Below are 23,995 nucleotides of genomic sequence, written 5' to 3'. Positions count from 1 at the left end.
ATCCAATTCCAAATATCATTTATTTACATTACTCCCATTCATTTTAAATCATGTACTTTATATTTGTTCATTAAATAATTTTTAAATGATTTTTAAACTTGTTAAGTGTAGTGCATGTTTTTATATTCTTACAACTGTTCCATAGATTCAGACCTCTGACTGAAATACAGTGATTTTTTTACATTTGTTCTTATCCTTTGTTTTTGAAATATACATGTTCCTCTCAGATCGTGTTGACTTTCTCTCAATTTAAACAACCTTTGGATACTTTGTGGTAACTGTCCATTTTTAAAGTTTTATATGTAATTTGTATTATTTTAAAATCTACAAAATCTCTGAATTTTAAAGTATTTAGTTGAATAAATAGTGGATTGGTTGGCTCATAATAACTTGTCTTATTTACAAATCATATAACTTTCTTTTGCAGTAGAAAATTGAATTTGTATTTGTTTTGTATGTATTTCCCATATCTCTACACAGTAAGTCATATATGGAACTATAAGTGAACAGTATATTGTATACAAAGATTCCTGACTTAAGAAATCTTGTGTGGTGTACAGTATTGAAATAGGTTTTGCCATTTTTGCTTTGACATAATTTGTGGTCTCCAGCTTAATTTACTATCTATTACCACTCCTAAAAATTTTGTTTCAGATACCTTATCAATTTCAACATCATTTATTCTAAGTTTACTATATGAGTTTGGTACACGGTTTCCAAATATTATGAATTTACTTTTACTTAGATTCAATGATATCAATGGTTGGTAATGGTTGGTATCAAACCATTTCTTTATAATTTTTAGTTGTTTCTCCACTGTATCCAAAAGTTGTTTCAGATGTTCCCCACTACATCAGCAAATAATATACATGTTAATGTCTGAGAGACCATACATATATCATTTATATACTAAATGAATAACAATGGACCAAGCACTGAACCTTGTGGAACCCCACAAGTTACCCTCAAAAGTTTTGAATTCAAATTGTTTATATGTACATACTGATACCTGTCTTCCAAATAACTACTTAACCAGTCATGTGCCACCCCTCTAATACCAGATCTTTCTAATTTTGTTAATAATAGTTTATGGTCAATGGTGTCAAATGATTTTTTAGATCAAGGAATATTTCCATTGTGTGTTCATTTCTTTCTAGAGCATTTGAAATTTCTTCTACAAAATCTATTAATGCTATTGTAGTGGTTCTGTTTTTTTCTGAAACCATATTGCTGTTCACAGAGTATATTATGTTTTGTTATAAAATCATTTAACCTTCTTACAAATATTTTTTCCAATATTTTGGAAAACTGTGAGAGCAAAGAAACTGGTCTATAATTTGAAAATACGTGTTTATCTCCAGCTTTGTAATTGGAATGACTTTGGCATTAGTAAGTTAATTGATCATTGTAAACTGTCCCATGATCAGACAAAGGTTAAATCTGAGGTTGCTGGGCAGTGTAGCCAGAAGGACCTATTCAGTACGCCCTGAATAGATAAATAAATAAAGCTATTTTATGGTTCCATCTTTATATGACTAAGTAATTGCAAAACAAAATGGATTTATATTTCCAGTCTAGGGTACTTGATTTAGTACAAGAAATACATGGCACTAAGGTGGTGTTCAGATTTTTTCTGTCTTCGAATGCCGAGAGCAAATTGGTCTACTATTTCATAGATCCAATTTCCTTAGAGACCTGTATCCACACAAATTACATTATGCTTTTTACCAGTATGTTTACAAATTGGCACACAGAGGAATTCTGTGAAAAGAAGCATATTATTCAAATGGTAAGAGATTACAGAGCTTGAGGGTGCAGAATGGGTACAGGTATGCTGTGATTTATTTACAGAAGATTGATATTCATGTCAAGCAAATAATTATGGAAGATAATCGAATATGATGGTTGCCCCTTCGACTGGAGGTCTGTGACTAGTGGTGTACTGCAGGGATCAGTGCAAAATCTATTTTTGCTTGTCAACAGGATCAGCAATCTGCATGATAATCTGGTAAACTGGAGTAGTAGCCGAAGTGATAGATACAGCTTTGATTGCAATACTTATGGGAAGTTTGGATAAGTACATGTACATGAGGGTTAAGGTTCAGCTGCGGGTCAATGGTACTAGGCAGAGTAACAGTTCAGCATGGCCTGGATGGCCGAAGGGACCTGGTTCTATGCTTTATGATAATTTATTGATGGCTGACAAGGGAAATCAAAAACAGGATAAAAGCAAAAGGGGAGGCATATAATATAGCAAAAATTAGTGAACAGAGAGAGGATTGGGAAGATTTTAAAAGCCACCATAATGCAAATAAAAAACCAAACGAAGAGAAAAGATGAAATATGAAAGTAAGCCAACCAATAAGATAAAAGAGGATAACAAATTTTTTTTTCAGATATATAAGGAGTGTTACGTACCCCGTAACTGGGTCACTTACCAGCCAAGATAGAGAGGTCCGTTGAAGTCTGATGGTACTATATTTAACAGTATTTATTGATAAAAATACACAAAAATAATATCAATGCAAACATACAGATAATATACGTCATCAATACTAAATCTAAAAGCGCGGGTATAATAATAATCAATAAGAAATAGCTCGATCGTTGTCTAGGGGATAATGTATTGTCCGATGGAAATATAAAAGTCACTCAAGTTCATTCAAGCTGCAGCTTTTTGGTTGGAGTGAGAGACGGAGGTTTAACTTGCCCATTCCTTTTATGATGTCAATCCTTCGAGAGTCGTTGGGGACTGATTTCCCCTTTGTGGTTAGCTAAAAACCGTTCTTCCGTGGTAAAGGTCCACCAATTCCGGGGCAAATGGAAAAGGACGCACGTGGCCTTCCCACTGGCTTTCGCAATTACGGGATCGCTAGCGTTTCTTCTGGTGCGTCTGAGGGGCTGTTCCCAAAGACCCTCTTTTATCCTGACTCACAGGGTCTCAGATGTTAATCAGGTTGGGATGATGCAATCCCTCCACCAACCCCCCTTGGTTCATTGCCTGGGGTGGGGGGGCTTCGATGAATTGTACAGTATTTAATACACAATTCCGTCTCCAAAAGACAATGACCTGTTCTGTGGCTTTGTATCTCGGAGGCCCAGGAAACATTCCAACCATTGAGGAATCTGTGTGTCTCTCTCTCATTTCCTGGGTCTCCTGACTCGAATCAATAGTGATCCTGCGATTCTCAAAAAGGAGGGGGCCACAGGCGTAACACCCCCTTTCTTCAACACGTTTTTACCATCGGTAAAAACGGAGTAATACAGAGTCTTACAGGATTTTAGAATCTAACACAATACAAAAGCTTTTCTTTTCACTACAGAGTAATACAGTTATACATTCAGTTCAGCATCTAAACAGGTAACGATTACATTGTCACTTCCTTTTATATCTTAATATCTTGTAACATCAGCCTCCAATTTAGTAACCACCTATTTCTTTTATTTCTTTCCTTCAGCAAACAAAACTAAAGAGTTGTGATCTTAAGCGTACGTGTATACTACAAAAGTTCATGCAAATACTAATCTTCATGTTACTTTCAAACTTAACAGGCAAGCTTCCATGGGGGTTGTCTTTATTATTCACATGCTTTGTCGAAATCCCTTAAAATCGGCTTCTGCTATTTAAAAATGGCGTCCCCATTAACCCTCGCCTCTTTTCCGGTTAGTTCCCACGTGGGGAGCTGGCGCACCCTGGCGAAATAGGTTTTTGTCCGCTCCTTCCATAGGAGTGATTTTATCAACAATGTGATCCAAACTTAGCCCATTTCCCGAATTTCCACCCAATTCCTTAATATTACTCAGGTTGCTAGTTTTCTCTTCAGGACCCTTGAGGCTATTGGGTCTCGATACCAGCGATCCCTCTTTGTTCAAACAGCATTTTGAATTCTGCGGTTTCACACCACACTCTGGAATAACAATAGCGTGTGGGGCCCCTTTTCCTTCCAACTCAATCTGTAATGGATCCATAGGTGCCGTGATACCAAGCCTTTGTCCCCGTAGCCTGGTGGCTGCTTCTAATATCAATTCAGACTTTAAATTTTCTTCATTCGATTTGGAAACCGCACTTTTCCCTTTTCCTGCAATAATAATGGTCACTTCACCACCCGCTATCTCCTCGATAACCTTTAACACCTCTTCGAGCACAAACACCTGGGAACTCTCACTTCCCACTATTATTGAGGTTAACCCTTTCTTCACTGAACCAAGTCTATCTGACCCACAAGGACTGCATTCCTTTTCAACTGAATCAAATACCTCAGACTTTTTCAGAGCTCCATTACTAGGTTCAGTACCACGTGCATCCACATTTTGGACACACTCAAACGGGACATTTGCCTCTTCCAGGCTTTCAATACCCATACCCGGTCCAAATTCTAAATTCCCCTGATTCTCCCAGCTACTCTCTGGGCAACTCCCTTCCGGAGTAAACTCAACCCCACGGGCTGAAACAACCTCATCTGCCAATCCAGCAGACTTCTTCAAGGTAATGGCATCCTTTTCATCTAGGACTGCCCTCACTTCATTATGGGGAACACCTTTAGAACTTTCCACTTCTTCAAACAGTTCTGCCAAGCCAGACAGATCATCCATGTCCAACCCTGGACCTTTTAACAGCTTTACCTGTTTCTCATCTTCATTTCGTGCCTCTAGCACTTTACTCCTCGCTAAGGGAAGTTCTACCTCCTCTCCCTTACTCTCTTTCACTTTACTACCCTCTGTTTTACCACCCTCTAAACCCTCATGGTACAGGGTCGGTAAAAACGTCTCGGCCAAATTGATACTGGCCAGATTTAAACTGCTCTCTGTCTCAGCGTCCTTTCTCGACATGCTGCGAGTGACTGCGCATGCGGGATAGATCTTGGACTCTAGGGGCGGGGCCGCAACGCTCACCGGCCGGCTCGTCAGCGTCATTGCTGACCAAACCTTACCACCGGCTAAATCGTTACCCAGAAAGACGTCCGCGTCAGTTCTCGGGAATTCTGATTGCACCCCCATTTCAACTGGTCCAGAAATGAGCTCACAATTCAGAATGATCCTTTGCAAGGGTACCATTTCCATCCCTTTTCCTATTCCTTTCAAAGCTACCATTCCCGTCTTGTGACCAAAATCTAGTACCTTACTGCTAATCAATGACAGTTCAGCACCCGTGTCTCTCCAGATCCGTACTGGAACTGGTGTACCTCCCTCCCTCACAGACACGGTTCCGTTTGACATACAAGTCTCAGACCCTTCTCGTACTCTGCCTACCCAGGGATTTCTTGTCGATTTACTGATTACCACGGCACATCCGATAGGGACCGCTGCTTTCCCTTTTCCTGTCTCCTTCCTCGGAGCAAAGCACCTAGATGCAATATGTCCCCCCTTTCCACAATTAAAACAGGTCAAGCCTGGAAATCTCTGGCCATCTTGCCTCTCCTCTCCAACCTTACCACTAGCTCCCAGTGGGACCTCTGCCTCAGCCGGCGGGCTTTCTCGATCGTTCCCACGGTCTCTCTGGGAACTTTTATTCGAGAAAAACTTTGTCTTGTGGGTTAGGGCATATTCATCTGCGAACCTAGCAAATTCGGAGATGGACTTATTCGGCTTCTCATTCAAATACATTTGGATATCCTCTGAAACACCACTTTTAAATTCCTCAATCACAATTAACTCCCTGAGACATCAAAAATCCTCTTCCACTATCTCTGCTGTGCACCAAATGTCCAAGAGCACACCCTTCTCATAGGCAAACTCGGTATACGTCTGATTCCACCCTTTCTTTAAATTTCTGAACTTTTGTCTATACGCTTCAGGTACTAATTCGGAACTCCGGAAAATGGCCACTTTTACTTTGTCATAACTCTCCGCCTCTTCCTCCTCCATGGACAATGCCGTATAGGCTCGTTGTGCCTTCCCTTTTAACACACTTTGTAACAACGCCACCCACTGCTCTTTGGGCCACTTCTGATTCACTGCCACCTTCTCAAAAAGCAAGAAATAACTATCAACATCCGTCTCCTCAAACGGAGGTACTAACCTCAACTCCCGACTAACATTAAACTGCTCCTCTCAGTCTGACCCTTGAGCTCCTCGCTCTTGCCTTAACTTTCCATCTCCAAGTCATGTTTCCTCTGTTTCTCTGCCTCCCTCTCCTTCTCGGCTCTTTCCTTGACTTTTTCAGCTGCTTCCAGCTGTTTTAACTGAATTTCATGCTCTCTTTGTTTCTCAGCCCTGTCCTGCTCCCGTTTCACCTCTAATGCCTTTAGCTGGAGCTCATGCTCCCATTTCACCTCTAACTCCTTTAGCTGGATCGTATGCTCCCTTTGTTTGTCGGCCCTTTCTTTCTCTCTCTCGGCTCTTTCTTTCTCTTTCTTGGCTGCTTCCAGCTGCTTTAACTTAATTGTATGTTCCAACCTTAATTTCTCCAACTCTAACTGAGCCGTCCCACTAGCTGGTACCTTTTCAGGGATATTTTCCAATACCTCAGCTGCAAACACATTCGTCCCAATATAATACTGAGTTATTGCCCTTCGCACCTCCCGCTTTTTCATTGACAACCTCACCTCTGTGAGGTTTAACCCCTTCGCCAAATTTATCAAGTCTGATTTGGTGGCCGCCTCTAGCGCCTCCAGAGTCGGGTTTTCTATAAATTCACCAACGTCCATCTTTGCTGGTTTCCCGTCTGGCTACCCGCTTAACCAGATCCAAGTTTGGACTTACAAGCCCGATTCACTGGCCTCCCAATTTGGTGTCAAATCCTGAGACGAGAACCCCAATTGTTACGTACCCCATAACTGGGTCACTTACCAGCAAAGATAGAGAGGTCCGTTGAAGTCTGATGGTTCTATTTTTAACAGTATTTATTGATAAAAATACACAAAAATAATATCAATGCAAACATACAGATAATATACGTCGTCAATACTAAATCTAAAAGTGCGGGTATAATAATAATCAATAAGAAATAGCTCGATCGTTGTCTAGGGGATAATGTGTTGTTCGATGGAAATATAAAAGTCACTCAAGTTCATTCAAGCTGCCGCTTTTTGGTTGGAGAGAAAGACGGAGGTTTAACTTGCCCATTCCTTTTATGATGTCAATCCTTCGAGAGTCGTTGGGGACTGATTTCCCCTTTGTGGTTAGCTAAAAACCGTTCTTCCGTGGTAAAGGTCCACCAATTCCGGGGCAAATGGAAAAGGATGCACGTGGCCTTCCCACTGGCTTTCACAATTACGGGATCACTAGCGTTTCTTCTGGTGCGTCTGAGGGGCTGTTCCCAAAGACCCTCTTTTATCCTGACTCACAGGGTCTCAGATGTCAATCAGGTTGGGATGATGCAATCCCTCCACCAACCCCCCTTGGTTCATTGCCTGGGTGGGGGGGGGGGGGGGGGCTTCGATGAATCGTACAGTATTCAATACACAATTCCGTCTCCAAAAGACAATGACCTGTTCCGTGGCTTTGTATCTCGGAGGCCTAGGAAACATTCCAACCATTGAGGAATCTGTGTGTCTCTCTCTCATTTCCTGGGTCTCCTGACTCAAATCAATAGTGATCCTGCGATTCTCAAAAAGGAGGGGGCCACAGGCATAACAGGAGTAAAAGAGAGGTGAGAGTGAATATCAGATGACACTGGAGAGGTAGTAATGGGGAGATAAAGAAATAGAATACAAACTTGGTAAGTATTTTGTGTCCCTCTTCCTTGTGGAAGACACTAGCAGTATGCCAGAAATTTGAGCATGTTAGGGGGCAGACGTGAGTGTGGTTGTTGTTACCAAGGAGAAGGTGCTTGGGAAGCTGAAATGTCTGAAGGTTGATAAGTTACCTGGGCCAGATGGATGATACTCTAGGGTTCTGAAAGAGGTAGCTGAGAGATTGTGGAGATATTAGAAATGATCTTTCAAAAAATATTAGATTCGGGAATGGTTCTGAGGGGTTGAAAAATTGCAAATGTCACTTCACTCTTTAAGAAATAAAGTACAATACAGGCCCTCGGCCCACATTGCTGTGCCGAACGTGTACTTACTTTAGAAATTACCTAGGAATACCCATAGCTCTCTATTTTTCTAAGCTCCATGTACCTATCCAAGAGTATCTTAAAAGACCCTATCGTATCCACCTCCACCACCATCGCTGGCAGCCCATTCCATGCACTCAAAACTCTCTGAGTAAAAAACTTACCCCTGACATCTCCTCTGTACCTACATTCAAGCACCTTAAAACTGTGCCCTCTCATACTAGCCATTTCAGCCCTGGGAAAAAGCCTCTGACTATCCACATGATCAATGCCTCTCATCATCTTATAAAACTCTATCAGGTCAACTCTCATCCTCCGTCGCTCCAAGGAGAAAAGGCCAAGTTCACTCAACCTATTCTCATAGGGCATGCTCCTCAATCCAGGAAACATCCTTGTAAATCTCCTCTGAACCTTTCTATGGGTTCATCCTTCCTGTAGTGAGGTGACCAGAACTGAGCACAGTACTCCAAGTGGGGTCTGACCAGGATTCTATAGAGCTGTAACATTACCTCTTGGCTCTTGAACCCAATACCACGGTTGATGAAGGCTAATACACTGTTTGCCTTCTTAAACACACAGTCAACCTGTGCAGCAGCTTTGAGAGTCCTATGGACTCGGACTCCAAGATCCCTCTGATCCTCCACACTGTCAATAGTCATAGCATTAATACTATATTCTGCCATCATATTTGACGTACCAAAATGAACCACCTCACACTTACCTGAGTTGAACTCCATCTGTCACTTCTCAGCCCAGTTTTGCATCCTATCGATGTCCCCCTATAACCTCTGACAGCCCTCCACACTAGCCACAACACCCTCAACATTTGTGTCATCAGCAAATTTACTAACCCATCCCTCCATTTCTTCATTCAAGTCATTTATAAAAATCACGAAGTGAAGGGGTTCCAGAACAGATCCCTGAGTCACACCACTGGTGACCGACCTCCATGCAGAATATGACCCATCTACAACCATTTTTTGCCTTCTGTGAAGAAGCCAATTATGGATCCACAAAGCAAAGTCCCCTTGGATCCCATGTCTCATTACTTTCTCAATAAGCCTTGTATGGGGTACCTTATCAAATGCCTTGCTTAAATCCATGTACACTACATTTACTGCTCTACCTTCATCAATGTGTTTAGTCACATCCTCAGAAAATTGAGTCAGGCTCGTAAGGCACAACATGCCTTTGACAAAGCCATATTGACTATTCCTAATCATATTATGCCTCTCTAAAAGTTTATAAATCCTGACTCTCAGGATCTTCTCCATCAACTTACCAACCACTGGAGTAAGACTCACAGGTTTATAATTTCCTGGGCTATCCCTACTCCCTTTCTTGAATAAGGGAATAACATCCGCAACCCTCTAATCCTCCGGATCCTACCCTGTCCCCATTGATGATGCAAAGATCACTGCCAGAGGTTCAGCAATCTCCTCCCTCACTTCCCACAGTAACCTGTGGTATATCCCTTCTAGTCCCAGTGATTTATCCAACTTGATGCTTTCCAAAAGTTCCAGCGCAACCTCTTTCTTAATGTCTATGTGCTCAAGCTTTTCAGACCACTGTATGTCACCCCTACAAGGTACCTTTTCCATAGTGAATACTGAAGCAAAGTACCAGCTACCTCCTCTGTCACACTCTACACACTTACCTCCTACACACTTCTCCACTGTCACACTCGATCGGTCACTCTCTCATGTCTTAACCTCTTGCTCTTCGCATTCTTGTAGAATGCCTTGGGGTTTTCCTTAAATCTGTCTGCGAAGGCTTTCTCTTGGCCCCTTCTGGCTCTCCTAATTTCATTTTTAAGCTCCTTCCTGCTAGCCTTAGTATCTTCTAGATCTTTATCATTACCAAGGTTTTTGAACCTTTTGTAAGCTTTTCTTTTCGTCTTGACTAGATTTCAAATAGCTTTTGTACACCATGGTTCCTGTTCCCTACCATCCTTTCCTTGTCTCATTGGAATGTACCTATGCAGAATACCATGCAAATATCCCCTGAACATTTGGCACATTTCTGCCGTACATTTCCCTGAGAACCTCTGCTCCCAATTTATGCTTCCAAGTTCATGCCTGATAGCTTCATAATAAGAAGGGAGGGAACCAGATGCAAGGAAATTATAGGCTTTATAGCCAGACAGGTGGTTGGGAAGATGTTGGAAAGAGGTTTTGAGATACCTGGAGGCACATGATCAAATAGGCCAAAGTCAGCATGGTATCCTTAAGGAGAAATCTTGCCCGACAAATCTGTTGAAATTCTTTGTGGAAATAACAGACAGAATAGACAAAGGAGAGTCAGTGGATGTTGGCTACTTGGACTTTTGGAAGGCTACCGAGATGTTCTTTTGCACACCAGGGTTGTAATGTGTAGTTATTTGATTTTCTGTCACTTTCTTGTCAGCTTAAACCCCTCTGGGCATTTTCATCTGACCTCTCTCATTAACAAGGCATTTTCAGCCACCAAACTGACACCCAGTGTATGTTTTCTTTCGTTGTGCTTTGCACCATTCTCTGTAAATGCTAGAGATTGTTGTGTGTGAAAATCTCAGGGGATCAGCAGTTGCTGAGATTTTCAAACCACACCATTTGGCACCGCAATCATTTCACGGTCAAAGACACTTCGATCACATTTCTTCCCCATTTTAATATTTGGTATAAACAACAATTGAACCACTTGACCATGTCTGCATGCTTTAATGCAGGGGTTCCCAACCTGGGGTGCCCGCACCCCCAGGGGGTGCGAGATGGAATTTCAGGGGGTGTGACAAAGAATGGCTTGTGTCCTTGAGTGACGAGTCACGAGTCATCACTCAGCCAGCTGCCAGTGTGCCTTGAGAAGTGGTAGTAACGTTTGTCCCAAGCACACTTCAGTCTCCCGCTGCCCGAGTCAAGAGAGACGTAAACTCACTCCAGTCTCCCGCTGCCTGAGTCAGCGTTGAGGATTCTCATCAGTGTGACCTGGGAAGTTACAACTCAGAGTTGAGGAGTCTCATCAATGTTACCTGGGAGTTACACCTCAGAGTTGAGGAGTCTCATCAATGTTAGCTAGAAGTTTACAAATGAGTTAAAAATAATCTCATAATGCCAAAATCTTTATACATCCCGAATCAACTATCGAGTAACGACTTCACGTTAAAAACAAACCTGCAGACAGTAGGTAAATTTTTCAATTATAAAATTTTAAAAAGCCACATTTTGATAAAAAGCAGCTGAAGTCATTCATTAGTATTTGTTTCAATGCATTAAAGAAGTTTTTGAATTTCAAAGGTTTTTTTTCCTCTTAAAAGGTTTTTTTCTTGAATCGTTGATAATTTTGAATTGTGTTATTTGAGGAGGTATCATGGTTAGCACCGAGGACTTTGAATCGTGTGATGGGAGTTCATATCTCCGGTAATCATCGGAAATAGGCATGTAAATTCAGTACAGAGTAGCCTAATAAGTCACGTCGTGTCCCCGTAGCATTTCCACCTGATGATTTATCTTGGTGTAACTGCAGATAATATCGTAATATAATATTCAAAAGTATATTTCTCGCAATACTTTGCTATAGGCATGTCTGGTTGAGTAAAACGGTCATCCCTGACTTAGTCAGATAGTTTTCCTCATGTTAGCTCACATTTTTCTCTTTACCCTTAACCCTTCATTAACCCTTCATCGTGTCAAAAAGAAGGAAATGGAATGATGACTATGAGTACTTTGGTTTCACTTGCACAACAGGAAATGATGCTTGCAAAAACCCCAATGCGTTCTTTGTAGTGTTGTGTTTTCCAACTCAAATCTGAAGCCATCCAAGCTTCAAGAGCACTTCAAGAACAAACATGGCGGAGCTGATGTTGAAGGACATGATGTTGGGTCATTGAAAATCAAAAGAGCTCGTTTTGATTCACAAGGAACTCTTCCAAAATTAGGTTTTGTTTCTGTTAAAAACCCACTACTTCCTGTTTCATACCAAGTGGCATATAAAGTGGCCAAATCCAAGAAGCCCCATACAATTGCAGAAGATCTCATGAAGCCGTGTGCACTGGAAATGGCAACAATTATCCTGGGCAAAGAAGCAAGAAAAAACTTTAAACAGGTGCCCCTATCAAATAATGTCATTCACAACTGAATCAGTGATTTGAGTGAAGATATTTTGGACCAGGTCATCTCAGATGTCAGAGCTAGTCCTCTTAAAATCTCTATTCAGTTGGATGAGTCGACTGATGTCTCCAGTTGTAGTCAACTCATCACAGTAGTGAGGTATGTCAATGATGGTGCTGTGAAGGAATTTTTCCTGGTTTGTAAAGATCTGAAACAAACACAACTGCAAAGGATGTGATGCAGCTGGTGAAAGATTTCTTTGCCAAACATGATTTAGATATCAAAGTCATTGGTTCTGTGTGGACTGACAGGGCACCTGCAATGCTTGGAAATAAATCTGGCTTTTCTGCATTGATGAAAAAGGAGATTCCAGACTTGCAATTTACCCATTGTTTTCTTCATCCTCATGCTTTGGCATCAAAAACACTGCCTCCAAATTTGAAGAAAGTCCTTGATACTTGTGTAAAGATCATCAACTGGATCAGGGGGCGTGCTTCGAACCATCACATCTTCAAATCATTTTGTGAGGATCTGGGAAGTGAGCATTCAGTTTTGCTTTTCCACACAGAAGTCAGTTGGTTGTCATGAGGACAAGCTTTAACCCGCTTCTTTGAACTGCGGGAAGAAATCAAAGTTTTTCTGGAGGAACGTGAATGTGATCTGGTTGGGGCAATGGAATCACAGGAATTCGCCCAAATGCTGGCTTACTTAGCTGACATTTTCAATTGTATGAATGACCTGAGTGTTTCTCTTCAAGGAAAAGGGAAGGCTTCTGAAAAGTTGAATGCCTTCAAAGAAAAGTTACGTCTTTGGCATCGAAGGATGGAAAGAGGCAGTCTCTCAAATTTTCCTTCACTAGAAGAGATGGTTGATGATGCTAGATCCATAACTCCTACTGTGAGTGAAGAAATTGTGGCTCATTTGGAAATGCTGTCAGAATCGTTTGATGGATATTTTGCTGCTGGAGACCTGAAGATTTCAGAAGAATCGATCATGAATCCATATTCCTACAATTTGGAGAAAATGTCAGATGATAAAGAGCTGAAGAAAGATCTTATTGATTTGCGGACAAATTGAGCTCTTGAAATGCAATTTGAAAGCAAGACTTTGGAGGAGTTTTGCTGTGCAGCACTGGATATGTTCCCAAGATTTGGTGGAAAAGCACTCCGTGTCCTCATTCCATTTGCAACAATGTACTTGCGTGAATCTGGATTCAGTTCTCTTTTGTCAATCAAAACAAAATCTAGGAATTGCCTGAATCCACAGGCAGACCTGTGGATCACAGTCAGCAAGAAAGTTCCATGTTTTGACAAAATCATGAATGAGAAGCAGGAGCAAAGAAGTCATTGAATTTTATGTTCACAAATGGGATTGATTTTACTGTTTACAATTTTTTCTGAATAAATTAGAACCTAATTGCTCAATTTATATTTGCATTTTATGCACTGAGTTAAAAGCTTATTTTTTAAGTTCAATTTGTTCACCCGCAGTATTGTATGCGGTTCAAAAATTAGAAATTAGACTTCTTCATCTTCAAATGTGATATTACTTTTATAGGGGGTGCGAACATTAATCAAACATTTCCTAGGGGTGTGGGGCATAGAAAAGGTTGGGAACCACTGCTTTAATGCATTGTTTTTGCCACCTGATGATCTGATTAGGTATTTGTATAAGATGATGAGAGGCATTGATCGTATGGATAGTCAGAGGCTTTTTCCCAGGGCTAAAATGGTTGCCACAAGAGGAAACAGGTTTAAGGTGCTGGGGAGTAGGTACAGAGGAGATGTCAAAAGTAAGTTTTATTTTACTCAGAGAGTCGTGAGAACGTGGAATGGGCTACCAGCAAAGGTGGTGGAGGCAGATACATTAGAGTCTTTTAAGAGACTTTTGAATAGGTACATGGAGCTTAGAAAAATAGAGGACTATAGGTAAGTGATGCATCATCAATAACTCTCGGAGACGGGAGGCGAACGATAGGCTTTTATTAGCAGCAAAAGAGACCTTGGAGACTGAGGGAGGAGCAGTGCCTCCAATCGCCTTTATACAGGGGTCTGTGGGAGGAGCCACAGGAGCAGTCAGCAGAGGGGCGTGTCCAGACAGGTATACATAGTTTACCATAGTAAGCCTAGTAATTCCTAAGGTGGGGACATGTTTGGCACAACTTTGTGAGCTGAAGGGCCTGTATTGTGTTGTTGGTTTTCTATGTTTCTATGTTAACAAGAAGGTGTAGAGGTGTACCTAATAAAGTGGTCACTGAGTGTATCTTTAAAAGAAAATTTACATATAGTTATCTTGTATCAGCAGAACCTTTAAAAAATGAGAGGTGTCTTGTTGAAATATATATGGTTACAAAACGTGGAGAAAATGTTTTATCTTGTTTGAGTCTTGAGTTAAGTTCACTATTTATATAAAAAAAACACAACTGCCCACAATCTAGAGAGGAGGCAACATTTTGTTTTCCTCAGAGAGTTGTGAATCTTTCACTGAGAGTGTTGTATACAAAGGGCCTGAAGCATTGTTGAAGATCCCTACAACCCATCCTACAATCTCTTTGACCCACTACAGTTAGGTAGGAGGTACAGGAGCATTAGGACTAGGACTGCCAGGCTGGGTAACAGCTTCTTCCCCCAGGCTGTGAGACTAATGAATACCCTGTCACCAGCGAGGAGTCATCACTAGGAAAGCGAGCTGTTTACTGCTTACCTGTGCTGTGCACTACATGCATTTTGAATTATATTTATTAACTTATCAGATAACAATAAACTTGAACTTAAAATTTAATCTTTGAAGTTCTCATCATCAAAGGTTGATAGAATGGAGTCTTGGAATATTTTAAGGCAATGATAGATAGAAAAAATGGGAAATATAAGTGGGTGTAAATGGAAATGTGACGCTGAAGCCATAGTCAAATTAACCATGATTTTAGTAAATACTCTAGCAGAACTGGGGCAGAATGGCCCAATTTCGTTCTTAATGTGAATATTCCTATGTTTTTTTTTCCCCTGGTGGTTGGATAGAGAAAATTGACAGCTAAATAGTGGAAATTAATTATTTATATGACAGCAGTTTGAGAGTAGGTAATTGTGTTGCTATGCATTGACCTATTTTATACTGTTAAATGAATGACATGGTCTCCTCTCTAACACACTGGTAACTTTTCACACAGGCAATTACTGGAATGCAGCTTCATTTAACACCGAGTCTTCGTATCTACATTTCCCAACGTTCCATGGGGAGCTAAGCGCAGACATTACATTTTTCTTCAAAACTACGGCTTCCTCGGGGGTTTTCCTGGAGAACCTGGGAATAAAGGACTTCATAAGGATTGAGCTAAATTGTAAGTGTCATCCGACGGTGAAATAACTCTGGGTTAAAATCAGAGTTACAGGCGAAGTCCTGTGTAGCTCAAGACCATCAGGATCGAAAGAACAATGGTCATGTGGGAGTTCCCCATCATCCTGGCATAAAACATGCCACAATGATCACACCTCTGGTCCTTCCAGCCTGATGAGCTAAACCTCACTATCTTCTGCATCAGGACACAAATGCTGCGGTACATTGCCTGCATTATCTTTCTTCAGTTCAGTAGAACCTAGAACATAGAACAGCATGACACAGGAATGGGCACTTCTGCTCAAGATGTTGCACCAAACTAGTTAAACTAGTGATTACATAGTTAACTAAATGAATCCTTTCTGTCCAGACGGTGTCTGATGGTTTGCACTGAGGAATCAGAATACAATTTATTATTTCTGACAGTGCAGTGCAAAAGTATTAAAAGTACAAAACATAAAAAAGTGAACAAAAATAAAAGAATAACAAGGTAGTGACGATGGATTCATGGACCAGCAGAGGATGGCAGAGGGGAAGAAGCTGTTTCTGAATCATGGAGTGTGAGTGTTCAGGCTCCCTTTTCTGATGAGAAGAGGGCATGTCCAATATGTGGGCTGTAGACTGCTCATTTTACATAAGGTTAGTTCTTTGAAGTCAATTTGTCTTAATCAATGTTTTTGAGTATACGTAGTTTTCATTTTAAATCGATCAATTAGGTATCTTAATAGAGACATCCGAAGCAAGATAAAACTGCTGAGGAACTCAGTGAATCAGACAGCATCTGTGGAAGGAAAAGGACAGTCCGCATTTTGGGTTGAGATCCTTCAACTGGACTGAAGGAATAGCAGGGAGATAGTGTAAAGAAGTTCAACTTCAAGTTTATTGCCGTCTGACTGTACATATATGCAATCAATGAAACAATATTCCTCCAGACAACAGGGCATCCACAATACATACATCACATGGCATATAAACCAAAATATTACCATCAATAAGTTAATAAAATATAATTCAAAATATTATATAAACATAATTTCAAAATCAGAATCACGTTTATTATCACCAGCATGTGACATGATGTTTTATGCAATAATAGTTCCATGTAATATCAAAGAATATATTCAACATACAGCCTGAAATTCTTCTTCTTCACAGATATCCATGAAAACAGACGAGTGTCCCTAAGAATGAGTGACAGTAAAAATGTTACAACCCCAAAGCCCCCCTCATACAAGCAGCAGCAGAGAAATGACCCTCCTGTGCCCCCCCAACTTATTTCAGCAATAAAGCATCAGCACCCTCCACCCACAAGGCTCCTGAGAAAGACCATGACCTGCAGTCCAACAAAAACTAATTGTTCACCTGACAATTTGACATACCGCAGGCGCTGTCTCCCTAATAAAGGGATAGAGAGTTGTCACTCAGGTGTCACACAATGAGAGGGGAGACTAACAAGACTAAAAAAAATCACTGATTTACAGTATTAAAGTCTGCCACTTCACTCTTTCTTCCAAGTACTCTGACTCAAGCATCAGCAACAAACTCCCCTACCAATGAGACAATAAGAGATAGAGAGAGAGGTCTGAGGGCAGAGCCTCTGACAGCTGATCTGCTGTTCCCAATATTCAATTTTTTCAGTGGCACCAGCATTGAATCATCTTGTCCACAGAGCTGCAAAGCCTCAAAACCCCAAAGGCTCACTTGTCTTCTAGGCAGCATTCATGGAACATCGAGAAATGGCCAGTCAGTGAACCTGGGAGCGGGTTCCATCACCACAAAGAACTGAAGTTTGAGTGTAGCTCTAGGTCAGGGCCTTTGACAGAACCCCAACCAATTATTTGTATTATTATTATACTATATTATTTAATGAGAAAGTAAAGAGGTATGGGAACCAAGGGGACCTGCTTACCTAAGAAGGCAAAGAGTGGTTGTAGATGGGTCATATTCTGCATGGAGGTCGATCACCAGTGGTGTGCCTCAGGGATCTGTTCTGGGACCCCCTTCTCTTTGTGATTTTTATAAATGACCTGGATGAGGAAGTGGAGGGATGGGTTAGTAAATTTGCTGATGACACAAAGGTTGGGGGTGTCATAGATAGTGTTGAGGTCTGTCAGAAGTTACAGCAGGACATTGATAGGTTGCAAAACTGGGCTGAGAAGTGGCAGATGGGGTTCAACCCAGATAAGTGTGAGGTAGTTCATTTTGGTAGGTCAAATATGATGGCAGAATATAGTATTAATTATAGTATAAAAGACTCTTGGCAGTGTGGAGGATCAGAGTCTGAGTCCATAGGATACTCAAAGCTGCTGCACAGGTTGTCTGTGTGGTTAAGAATGCATACAGTGCATTGGCCTTCAACAACCGAGGGATTGAGTTCAAGAGCCAAGAGGTAATGTTATAGTTTTATAGAACCCTGGTCAGACCCCACTTGGAGTACTGTGCTCAGTTCTGGTCACCTCACTACAGGAAGGATGTGGAGACTATAGAAAGAGTGCAGAGGAGATTTACAAGGGTGTTGCCTGAATTGGGGAGCATGGCTTATGAGAATAAGTTGAGTGAACTTGGCCTGTTCTCCTTGGAGTGACGGAGGATGAGAGGTGACCTGATAGAGGATGAAAAGATGATGAGAGGCATTGATCATGTGGATAGTCAGAGGCTTTTTCCCAGGACTGAAATGGCTAAAATGAGAGGGCACAGTTTTAAGGTGCTAGGAAGTAGGTACAGAGGAGATATCAGGAGTAGTTTTTTCTGCAGAGAGTGTTGAGTGCGTGGCTTGGGCTGCTGGTGACTGTGGTGGAGGTAGATAAGAGACTCCTGGATAGGTACATGGTGTTTAGAGAAATAGAGGGCTATGAGTAACCCTAGGTAATTTCTAAAGTAAGTACATGTTCGGCACAGCATTGTGGACTAAAGGGCCTGTATTGTGCTGTAGGTTTTCTATATTCTATGTTCTATAAATTACAATTCAAATGCACAGGTAAACATTAACCAGTCAACAGTAAACAGCTCACTGTCCTAGTGATGAGAACTTGGTGCTGGCGGTGTTCATTTGTTTCACAGTTGAGGGAAGAAGCTGTTGCCCAGTCTGGCAGTTCTAGCCCTGATGGTCCTGTACCTCCTTCCTGACAGTAGTGGGTCAAAGAGGGTTAGGTTGGGTGGTAAGGATCCTCAACAATGTTTCATTTCCTTCTTCTGCAACAATCCTGGTAAATGTCACAAATAGGGAGCAGGGAGACCCAGGAGATTCTCTTGGTAGTTTTTACGTGAGGCATGTGGCTAGGTAAGAGTTGGCAGGTGATGTGTGGAACCAGGTGAGAAGTGGTGATTGGCAGATGGAGGCAGGTGAAGGAGTGAAGGAAAGAGCAACAACCAAAGGGTTTGAGGTGAAGAGTGGAAGCAGCAAAGGGTTACAAATGGTGGAATCCGACAGGAAAGGAAGGCAACAACTACAAAATGTTGGAGGAACTCAGCAGGTCAGGCAGCACTTATGGGGAAGAATAGACAATTGGCATTTCGAGCTGAGTCCCTTCATCAGGATTCAGCCCTTGATGTGAGAAAAGTTTCCGACCTGATGGGTTGATCCTCTTTGTTTATTGTTTGTGTTCCCAGGTGCCATGCATGACTGTTATGTTTCCCACCTATCACCGCCCAGATCCTCACTTCATTCCCCCTCCCCCATCTACCTACCTTCCCCTTCACCTGGCTTCACCTCTCACCTTCTGACTTGTACTTCTTCCCCTCCCCCCACATTCTTATTTTGGCTTCTCTATCCCATCCTTTCCAGTCCTATTGAATGGTCTCAGCCGGAGACTTTTCTACCTCATCATTTCCAGTCCTATTGAATGGTCCCCGCTGGAGACCTGCTGTTTATTCCTCCCATCCTTGCTGCCTGGCTTGCAGAGTTCCTTCAGCATTTTGTGTAAATCGCTCTGGATTTCCAGCATCTGTAGAATCTCTTGTGTTTATCCATTACTCCCTCAATGTCAAGCCCAGCCTTTGAAGTACCAATCTGTTGTCCATGCTTGTTCTACATTGTTACCTCATCTGGAGCTGAATGACCTTGGTGAAACCAAAATGAATCACCTTTAGACATTTTGTTAGTGACTAAATGGAGTTTGATACCACTGTGGCCAATATATTTCGTGGCTGAAAATACTCTGATTGCATGGTGATTGGCCTAGATGTTTGTAGGCAGTGCAGACCAGGATGATTATTCAGTTTTCACTGTAGTATTTAGTCACATAGCCCACTAGAGCACTAAAACTATCCCTTTGGCCCATCTAGTCCATGCCTAACTGTTATTCTGCCTCACATTTCTTAGTTCTTATTATTTGAGTGACTTAAAACAGTAGTGTAGGACTAATTGGAGAACACCCTGAAGAATTTTCAAGAGGCCAAGTCTGGCTGAAAAGGATGACAGCCAGTTAAAAATACGTGCTGATGTTAAAAATACGTGCTGATGTTAAGGCACCAATCAGTCGGCAAGTACACCAGATTAAGAAAAGTCATGTCAAGTCAAGCTGTGTTTGTTGTCAGGTATGCAGGCACAGTGAGATACAGGTGCAGTGAAAGTTGAGGCGTTGGACTGAAATATAGTTATTTATTTATTTGTACACATGATGGACACAAACTGAAGAAGTAATTAATAATCAATTACATTGGTGGATCTGGTGTCATGAGCTGAAGAACAATACAGCACAGAAAATACCCACAACATCTGGAATAGTAGATTTCCTTCCTCAGAGCACATGAGTAATTAAAAGGGTCTTGGCAACAATATGGAAATTCCATTGTTAGCATTACACAGGGTAAATTTAATTTCAGATTTAATTACAGTTAAATCCCCCAATTGCCTTTGTATAATTCAAACACAAACCTTCAGATCAGTGGTATAGAACTTTGACTGGTCGCCCTGTAACATGATTATGGCATGAGAACGAACTTCTTCAATTTACTGTAACAAAAGCTCTAAAGAAAAATCTACAGATACTAGAAATCTGAAATAAAACAGCACAATGTTGGGAGAAAACCTCAGCAGGTCAGGCTAAGTGAAACGATACATGGTCACTTTCAAGAAGTCTTCGCCTGATGTTCTCGAAATTTATTGCTTATTTAGTTATTATTATTTTATTTCATTTTGTATTTGCACAGTTTGTCGTCTTTTGCACACTGGTTGTCTGTCCATCCTGTTGAGTGTAGTCTTTCATTGATTCTATTGTGTTTCTCTGGACTGACTGTGATTGCCCACAAGAAAATTAATCTCAGGGTTGTATATGGTGACATATATGTACTTTGATAATAAATTTACTTTGAACTCTGTTCTTTATCAGAGAATCTACTGACCTGTTTACCTTTTGTACAAATACTTTTTTCAGCCTTAATGATTATTTTAAATATTTTTGTCTCTTTGTATGTTTATCTATTAAACTTATGATAGGAAGTAGTGTCTAGTATTTAAGAGCATTGGACCCACTAAGCAACAAACTCATTATTAATGCCACACCATTAAATATCTGTGGCACAGAATGGTAAAAATGGAAATTGCTAGTATTCTATTTCCCTTTCTTCTCTGTTGTTTTGCCTAATCAATTAAGAGTCAGTAAGTGACTGAAGAGGCATTCAGCAACATTGTTAAGCTCTGCTTCTATAGCCCATCCACCTCAAGGTTTGATGTGTAGTACATTCAGAGATGCTCTTCTAAACATGACTATTGTAATGCATGGTTATTTAAGTTACTGTCTCCTTCCTGTCATTCTCCTCTGGCCTCTCTCATTAAAAATGTATTTTCACCCACAGAACTGCCGCTCACTGGATTTGTTTTTGATTCTCACATCAGTTTCTATAAACTTTAAAGACTTGTACATGAAAATCCTAGGACATCAACAGTTCCAGATGCACTAAAACCAGCCTGCCTGGCACCAACAATCATTCCATGGTCAACACTATTTAGATCACATTTCCTCCTCATTCTGATGTATGGCCTGAACAACAACTGAACCTCTATATCATACCTACTTGCTTTTATACATTGAACTTCTGCCATCTGATTGACTAATTAGATATTTGCATAATTGAGCAGGTGTACCGATGTGCCTAATGAAGTGCCCACTGAGTGGAGTTACTCAGAATCTGCCTGATTCCTGAGCCTCAGTATTGGTTTCATGAAGACCTCACAGTTCCAGGCTCATCATGGTCTCATTGGCGAGGAAAGCCATTCAGATATCTTTTTGCACACCTGTCACTCACAGAGGATTACAATGTGTTTCTCACCGTCCCTTTATTTCTTATACTTCCAGCTCCTGGGCTAAATAGTGCCAGGAAGTTCTCTAACTAACGGTGTGCATAGCAAGACTCCCCCACTCCAAGAAGTTCTGGCCCAACTTTTACAGAGCCACCCACACAGAAAACAGTTTTCAATCAATTGGTCCATGTTGGCGTTGCTAGGAGATCTGTTACTAAGGGCATTAATAAGCTTCCATTCATGAGCTATCAGTTTTGTTTTCCATGTTGGGAATACAAATAAACCCCTATTAGCAGCTTGTTAAAATAAAATAGGAGTACTTGGATTCTTGTCAAACTCAATCACTTGTTACTGTAAGTGTGCAGGAACATAATGTTCAAGTGTGTACATTTTATAATCTTCTCCTGACACTAAAACAAATACTGTGAGTAATCCTATCCTGGTAATTGGCATCATCACTGATTGTCAGCACACACTCTGCAACAGCAATATTTAATGTCCCTGTTGGATAGTTGCCACCCAATGATTAGATCATAATCTGACTGGACTTCCATCATTGTAATGGTCTGGATTAGTCTAGCCTTGAATGGCCATGTACAGAGGATTAAGAAAAGATACAATTGTGAGAAGATAATAAAGGAGTTGATGGGGTAGATACAAAAAATAAATGTTGTCTGCAAGAGAGACACCTAGACCTGCAAAATGAAATAGAATTGCAAAATTATCCCATCAGAAATCCCATCAGTGGCCACTTTATTAGGTACTTTTTCTGCTGTAGCACATCCACTTCAAGGTTCGATATGTTGTGCATTCAGAACTGTTCTTCTTCACACCACAGGCTCTCTGCGTTACTGTTGCCTTCCTGTCAGATTGAAACCATCTGGCCATTCTCCTCTGACCTCTCTCATTAACAAGGCATTTCAATCCACAGAACTGCCTTTCGCTGGATGCATTAATAAGTAGGTGTATAGGTGTACCTAATAAAGTGGCCACTGAATGTATATAACAACATTTCCCCTTCTTCCTCCACCACCAATACTGTCTCACATCATTTTTACTGACTGGGGTACCCATGTGTTTTGGTTGGACTGGGGGTTGACATTTCAGCTCATAATCTCTATTGCACCCTATATTCACCCAAACAGATCAAAAGTTTAGTTTGTCATTGCTTTAATAGGAACCTAAGAAAAAATACATTCACCTGGGAATGGTCAGCACATGAAATGATTGAGGAAATGATAGGGGCAGGTACATTAGCAACATTTAAACTACATTTAGACAGGTACATGGATATGAGCCAAACACAGACAAATAGGACTAGCTTAGGTATATTGGTCAGTGTGGACTGGTAGGTACAAAGGGCTTGCTTCTGCACTGTATAACCCCATGATTCTAAATAGACCGAGGTAGCTAGCCAGTAATACCCACCTCATGCAACTGTATAAAATTCAGTAAAACAATATTAGACAGGGTCAATCCCGTGACTGCGTATATCCATTTTCTTTAGAGTGTATTATTTCCCAGCTTCAAAGTTTAAAGTAAATTTATTATCAAAGTACATATATGTTACAATATGCTACCTTGAGATTCATTTTCTTGCAGGGATTTATAACAAAACACAATAAAATTTACAAAAAAACCATCAGACAAAGAATGGCAAAACAGCTAATGTCCAATAGAAGACAGACTGCAAATAAAAGAAATACTGAGACCATGACTTGTAAAGAGTCCTTGAAAGTGAGTCTGTCCTTTGTAGAATTAGTTCAGAGTAGTGCTGAAGGACAGTATCCAAATCAAACCTTGTAGTTTGATTTGGCTTCTTACTTCTTTGTGTGTATACCAAAGATGCTCAGAAGAGGATGAGGGATGATTTAATGAGGTGTATCAGATGATAGGAGGCATAAATAGCATGGACAGTCAGGGTAGAATTGGCTAATACAAGAGGGCATAATCTTAAGGTGATTGGTGCAAAGTATAGGGTGTGGTGTCAGAGGTAGTTTGTTTTTCTGCACAGAGATTGGTGGGCGCATGGACCGCACTGCCTGGGGGTGGTAGAGGCAGATACATTAGGGGCATTTAAGAGATGTTTAGATAGGCGCATTGATGAAAGAAAAAATGGAGGGCTATGTGGGAGGGAACTGTTGGATTGATATGTGTACTACAGCGCTTTACATCCTGGTACCAAGAAAGGTCTTGTTTCTATATACTGTATGTTATATGGTTATATATGTCATATACATATATATAATTAAATGACAATAAACTTGACTCGGCTTGACTTGACTTGATCCTGTAATAGTGTAAAAGGATGGCCCAACATTGTGGGTTGAAGTATCT

General features: G+C 40.9%; 1 protein-coding gene across 3 annotated transcripts in view; it reads left to right on the top strand.

Annotated features, from left to right (window-relative positions):
- The window catches only part of LOC140714318 (contactin-associated protein-like 5), a 1,338,796-nt gene that overhangs the window by 955,932 nt on the left and 358,869 nt on the right, over positions 1–23,995 (top strand). For all 3 annotated transcript variants that reach the window (XM_073025479.1, XM_073025472.1, XM_073025488.1), the window contains exon 16: positions 15,251–15,421. In XM_073025479.1, coding sequence (XP_072881580.1) covers positions 15,251–15,421 — 171 coding nt within the window. The remainder of the gene's footprint in view (positions 1–15,250; positions 15,422–23,995) is intronic.

Source organism: Hemitrygon akajei, chromosome 2 (genome assembly GCF_048418815.1).
Source record: "Hemitrygon akajei chromosome 2, sHemAka1.3, whole genome shotgun sequence".
Lineage (NCBI taxonomy): Eukaryota > Metazoa > Chordata > Chondrichthyes > Myliobatiformes > Dasyatidae > Hemitrygon > Hemitrygon akajei.
This window is presented reverse-complemented; position numbering and strand designations above follow the sequence as displayed.